Below are 5,636 nucleotides of genomic sequence, written 5' to 3'. Positions count from 1 at the left end.
CTTTAGGATGGTGAGCCGGTGACTAGATCCTGAAGACATAATAAGGTCTTCCTGCCCTATACTCGCTCCGGTGGTGCGTCTAGTGCCGCCGGAGGGCGCGTGGAGTCGTGTGTCTGGTGGATTTATGAGATCTGACCGGTTTTCGTGTTTATTGGTGTTATTTCAGGTAAGTCTTTTCCGATATACGGTTGTCATCATTGGCGATGTTTGTTTCTCTAGTGCGCTAGTTCTTTGGGGCCTTAGCAAGATGATTTCTTGTTTGTCTATTACAAGCTCTAGTACGACACGCTTTGCCTGACTCCGGTGATGGAAGGGCGAGGACGACGACACGCGTTCAGCTCACGCTAGTATCTGTAGTTGTCGCTAGGTGGTTAAAGACCTATTTATAATTTCATTATTTTTGGGGGATTTTTGTAGATGATTATGAATAGATTGGTGAAATTTCGCAAAAAAGAGGGGAGGCATGCCCGAAAAGAAGTGAGGAAACGGCAACCGGCTCAAATCTCTACAAGTACGAATCAGAATGGGGAAACAAATGCACTTTTAAACCCCAAAAGTGTCATCCAGACGTTTGTGTCTATATGGTTCGTGAATAATCTCAAATGGAACAACCGATGGGGTCTCTTTTATCAAGAGTTTTTAAACAAATTTTGAGAATATAATACTTAACATTCCATCTGAGTGAGAAGGGCAAGACACATGATGTAAAATATATTCCGCTTAAGTTATATGTCAAAATAATTTATTTAGATATTTCATTTTTTGAGGCAGGGCAGGCAATAGTTGCATGCTCTTATGCTCATATTTGCAACTTAGTCGGTGGCGCAAAGTCTACCCGGATTGCTTTAGATGGTGTTTTGCTTAGATAATAACTTGATCATATAACTCTGTGCGCCATCTCTTCACCATTTCTGAAGAAGGTTGGGCAAGGAAAGTCATTATGGTCGACTCGCGATCGTTGGTTGATGGTGCGTCGTAAGCCGCTTGACGTGTGGTGTGCGTGGAATTGTAGTTTTTTATGGGAACGTATGAGCCATCTTGTCCTTGTTCTATTTCATATATGAAATATGGTGTTCTATTTCATATATGAAATATGGTATGATTTATGCCTTCTACTTTAGTGGTTGGAGGGGTAAAAGGAGAGAGGCCGTATTTTCTAATATGAATTTTTATTTTTTACAGGAATTCTCAGGTGGGTTCAGTCCTTGCTCTGATGTCTGAAGACTTTTAAGTGCACAACTAGACAGCCAAAACCTCTACACTATACTTCGAGCAGCGACCTTCCATTGTGAGGGAGGATATTCCTCGCGCTTCCGCGGGCGCCAGTGAGGAAACGAAGACGACGACACGGCCGCCATGGCGCACGATGGAGCTGCCGATGAAGCCAACACCGCGCCGCTGCTCGCGTCGAAGACGGAGAAGCCACGGCGGAACATGTACGCCTTCGGCTGTGCCACGCTCGCCTCCATGACCACCATCCTCATGGGCTACAGTACGTGACCACACTCTGTTTCCTGGTACAACGACGACGACATGATCTAGCTGAGCTGTTGATTTCCTCCTGCAGATCTGGCGCTGATGAGCGGCGCGCAGCTCTTCATCCGGGAGGACCTGGGGCTGACCGACGAGCAGGTGGAGGTGCTGGCGGGGTCCATGAACGTGTACATGCTCGTGTCCATCCTCGCCGCCGGCTGGACGGCCGACCTCCTGGGCCGCCGCGGCACGCTCGTGCTCGCCAACGGCTTCCTCATGGCCGGCGCGCTCGCCATGTCGCTCGGCGGCAGCTACGCCGCGCTCATGGCCGCGCGCTTCGTCACCAGCATCGGCGTCGGCTTCGCCCTCGTCGTCGCGCCGGTCTACAACGCTGAGATCTCGCCGGCGTCCGTTCGCGGCGTGCTCTCTTCGTTGCTCGATGTAAGTCTCGCCGCCGTGCTTGAGCGTAGGCGTTAATCAGGTCAGCTCAAACTAAAGGTTTTGATGTTGTGCTTGCGCAGATTTTTGTAAACGTGGGCATCCTGCTCAGCTACGTGTCCAACTACGCCTTAGCCGGCCTGCCGGTGCACATCGGCTGGCGGGTCATGTACGCCATCGGCGTGCTCCCGCCCGTGTTCCTCGCCGCGGGGGTGCTCTGCATGCCGGAGTCGCCTCGGTGGCTCGCCATGCGCGGGCGCCAGGCCGACGCGCGCGCGGTGCTGGTGCGCACCTCTGACACGGCCGCGGAGGCCGAGCTGCGCCTAGAGGAGATCAAGCGGGTCGTCGAGGCGCCGCAAGATGCCGGAGTCGGCGTGTGGCGGGAGCTGATCTTCCAGCCGTCGGCCATGGTCCGGCGGATCCTCGTCTGCGTGGTCGGGCTTAACTTCCTCCAGCAAGCCGCCGGCATCGACGCCATCCTTCTCTACAGTCCGCTGGTGTTCAAGAAGGCCGGCATGTCGTCGAGCCACGCCATCCTGGGCGCCACCATTGCCATCGGCGTCGTAAAGACGTGCTTCATCCTCGTCGTCTCCTTCTTCTCCGACCGAGTCGGCCGGCGCCCGCTCCTAATGGCAAGCAGCGGCGGTGTGGCCATGTCCCTGGCCGCCCTGGCCCTCACGCTCTGCGTCGGCGAGCCTTCTCCCGCCAGCGCGGCCGCGTGCGTGACGTTCGTGCTGGCCTCCGTCGCGGCGTTCTCGGTGGGGTTCGGGTCGCTCCCGTCCACGGTCAGCGCCGAGATTATGCCGCTGCGGCTGCGCGCGCAGGGCGCCAGCCTCGGCATGGCCGTGAACCGGCTGACGTGCGGAGTGGTGAGCATGTCGTTTATATCGCTCTCTGCCTGGATCACCATGCCCGGCTGCTTCTTCCTGTACGCCGGCTTGGCCGCCACGGCGTGCGTGTTCGTGTTCGTGCGGCTGCCGGAGACGAGGGGCCGGAGCCTAGAGGACATGGACGCGCTGTTTTCAAAATGATGGGTGTGATCTCGGTGTATTGGATGGATTCCAGCGATAGTTCAATCTTCAATGCAAGTGGGGTTGTTATTTGAATTTGATAAGTTTTGATAAGCCGCAGTTGGCAATTTCTTTTGTATCACCTCGTTTAAGAAATATAAATTAGCTTTCTAACTAATTTATGTTCTAAAACGGAGGTATATTCATCCAATCAGTTTCAGAGACATCGCGAATCATACACCACGTTGATGGCTTTGACACCAACATGAGGGAACGTAAGAAATGAACACTCAATATCATCTACAGTAAGAAAGAATGGCATACAACGTTTTGTCTGTGTCAATTAAGGAGCGACCATGTGACTAAGATGGGTGCTTCATTCGGTTAACGAAAACGTTTGGATAAGAGAATACATCTTACGCCATGCATATTGGTAGGGAAGGGATGTCTTCTCTTAGCCCTCCATATTATCCATATTATCTCGAGAAGACAAAGATATAATTCATGCAATGCATCATCTCTTATAATTAATGAGAATCAATTTTTAATACAAAAAAGTAGTAAAACACTTTTTTTATCTTTTCTATTGAGATGAGGGAAACATATTTTTGTCATTCATTCTCTTCTCAGCAAGCAATCGTCATATTCAGGGTTTTTTTATTATCTCGGCTGGTATTTCCGGAATCTCGTCGGAAACCACTTTTACCTGTTACCACCAAGTTTATTCTACTGAAAGAAACTTTTCGGTATTTTTACAATATGCTCAAATTAAGATTTTTGATAAATTTTAGATGAATTTATAAATTTGTTTGAAAAATCCCGAACGGTATAACCACCGGTATTTTCCCAGCCAAGAAAAAAATGTTGGTCATACGTAGCATTGGTGAAATATCACACAGAGATCTACTCTCACTCTCTTTTGCGGTAATGGTCATAGTATTGGAGAGAGATCACTTCTATAACGAAAGGATTTATGATCATATAGATTTACATTATTTCCTTGGGAAGGAATATGGTAGGGGAAGCCCTAGATTGTTTTTTAAAATAATAATAATCGAAATCTGCGTCCCTAAGACTTGAACCTGAGTGGATGGTTTGTATATCTACTTTCCTAACCCAAGTGTGCCGCTCACTTCGTGATAGATTCTTTACAATATCCCTATGAAATAAGTGAACATAATGGTTTTGCACGACAACCTTGATGGATGATGTTGATACACAAGGCATGCAACTTCATCATGCGAGGATCACCAACAAAATCAGAGTTGCCTTGTAATCGAGTGTGGTTGACTATTTGTCATATCCAACTTGGTTTGAGTGAGACATCTACTGTGTATGTTAAGTTAGTGGTTGTTCGAGGTGCAATCGAAATCATCTGATGAAGCGGTGGGGGATGCCTGGACGCCATGGACTTTGTGTCGAGGTTGTGTTGAGGCCAAGTTAGCCGAGGGTCCCTGCTTTGGGCTATTTTGTCCTATGGTGGTCGTGTGGCTTTTTATAATCTCTACTTAACCCGATTTTGAGTAATGTCCGTATCTTTTAATTAATTGAAATACCACTCCTTGATTTAAAATCGGGTTTGTAGGGACAGCCGACCTACACAACTCCAAAAAGTAGTACTTCAAATATGAAACTCAATTAAACAAAAGTAAAAACCATGTAGCTCGGGCTACATTTGGAGTTTCTGGATGTTTCCCTTCATTTATCTTTTTTTTCGATAAGGAGCATATATTAATATCGTGTAGATACCAAATAGACCCAGCCTCTGCAACAACATATTACCCTAGCGGTATTACGGATGCACACAGCCAAAAAAGAGAGAAGAATTACAAAAAAAAATTATCTTTTTTTTAGGGGAGGGGGGACTTTGCATTTGTCGGGACAGGTTACTTGGGTGTCACAGACCCACAGTAATGGGCTGTTACTTGGGTGTGTCTGCCTGTCCGCCGCTTGTAGTGGGCCTCCCATTCCATGCGTTATGGCCTGGCCTTAGGGCATCTCCAGCGGCGCGACGCATTTCGGACGTCTGAAATGTCCGTTTGCGTCGCGCGGCGGACGCGAGACAGACCGTTTTTGTCCGCGCGTCCGTTTGCACCCTGGGGTGGCTCCAGCGGCGCGACGCATTTCCGCGTTTGCATCAAATATGAAGTTTTGAAACAACAAATAGGATTTCAACGAAGTCATAGTTATAACATTTAAATTTTGAAAAGTCTACATGAAAATAAGATACTAGTCCTCTAGGCATGATCTTCATGGCCAGCCATGGTCCATTGATGCTCAATCAGATCCGTCTGCAGCTGTTTGGAGACGGTATCGTTTGTGACTTCTACATTCACATGTAGATAGTCCTCCCAAGTAGAAGCTCTAGGAATTGGCGCAACCAACTCACCTTGGAATTCCCACTGGTTCTCATTGCGGCCATCAGGACGCTCGTTCTCAACGATCATGTTGTGCATGATCACGCAGCATGTCATCACCTCATGCATGGTCTTTAGCGACCATGTTCTTGCTCGGTGACGGACAATTGCCCACCGAGCTTGGAGCACACTAAATCCACGCTCCACATCTTTCCTGCAAGCCTCTTGCATCTTGGCAAACCTCCTCGTCTTCTCGGAGTTTGGATTATGGACAGTCTTCACCAATGTGGCCCAGTCAGGGTAGATGCCATCAGCAAGATAATATGGCTTGTCATATGCATTTCCATTGATCTCATAG

The 5,636-nt window shown here is 48.6% G+C and overlaps 1 protein-coding gene across 1 annotated transcript; it reads left to right on the top strand.

Annotated features, from left to right (window-relative positions):
- The first annotated feature begins 1,344 nt into the window (after positions 1 to 1,344).
- LOC124699010 (polyol transporter 5-like) lies at positions 1,345 to 2,981 on the top strand. Its single transcript, XM_047231389.1, has 3 exons — positions 1,345 to 1,492; positions 1,568 to 1,914; positions 1,995 to 2,981. The coding sequence occupies exons 1-3, from the start codon at positions 1,357 to 1,359 to the stop codon at positions 2,940 to 2,942; spliced, it is 1,431 nt and encodes a 476-aa protein (XP_047087345.1). The 5' UTR covers positions 1,345 to 1,356; the 3' UTR covers positions 2,943 to 2,981.
- The last annotated feature ends 2,655 nt before the right edge of the window (positions 2,982 to 5,636 follow it).

Source organism: Lolium rigidum, chromosome 3, assembly GCF_022539505.1.
Source record: "Lolium rigidum isolate FL_2022 chromosome 3, APGP_CSIRO_Lrig_0.1, whole genome shotgun sequence".
Taxonomy (NCBI): Eukaryota; Viridiplantae; Streptophyta; class Magnoliopsida; order Poales; family Poaceae; genus Lolium; species Lolium rigidum.
This window is presented reverse-complemented; position numbering and strand designations above follow the sequence as displayed.

Coding starts and splice junctions, on each gene's coding strand:
- LOC124699010 (XM_047231389.1), top strand. CDS start 1,357: ATGGCGCACGATGGAGCTGCCGATGAAGCCAACACCGCGCCGCTGCTC. Junction 1,493..1,567: donor CACCATCCTCATGGGCTACA/GTACGTGACCAC, acceptor TTCCTCCTGCAG/ATCTGGCGCTGATGAGCGGC. Junction 1,915..1,994: donor TGCTCTCTTCGTTGCTCGAT/GTAAGTCTCGCC, acceptor GTGCTTGCGCAG/ATTTTTGTAAACGTGGGCAT.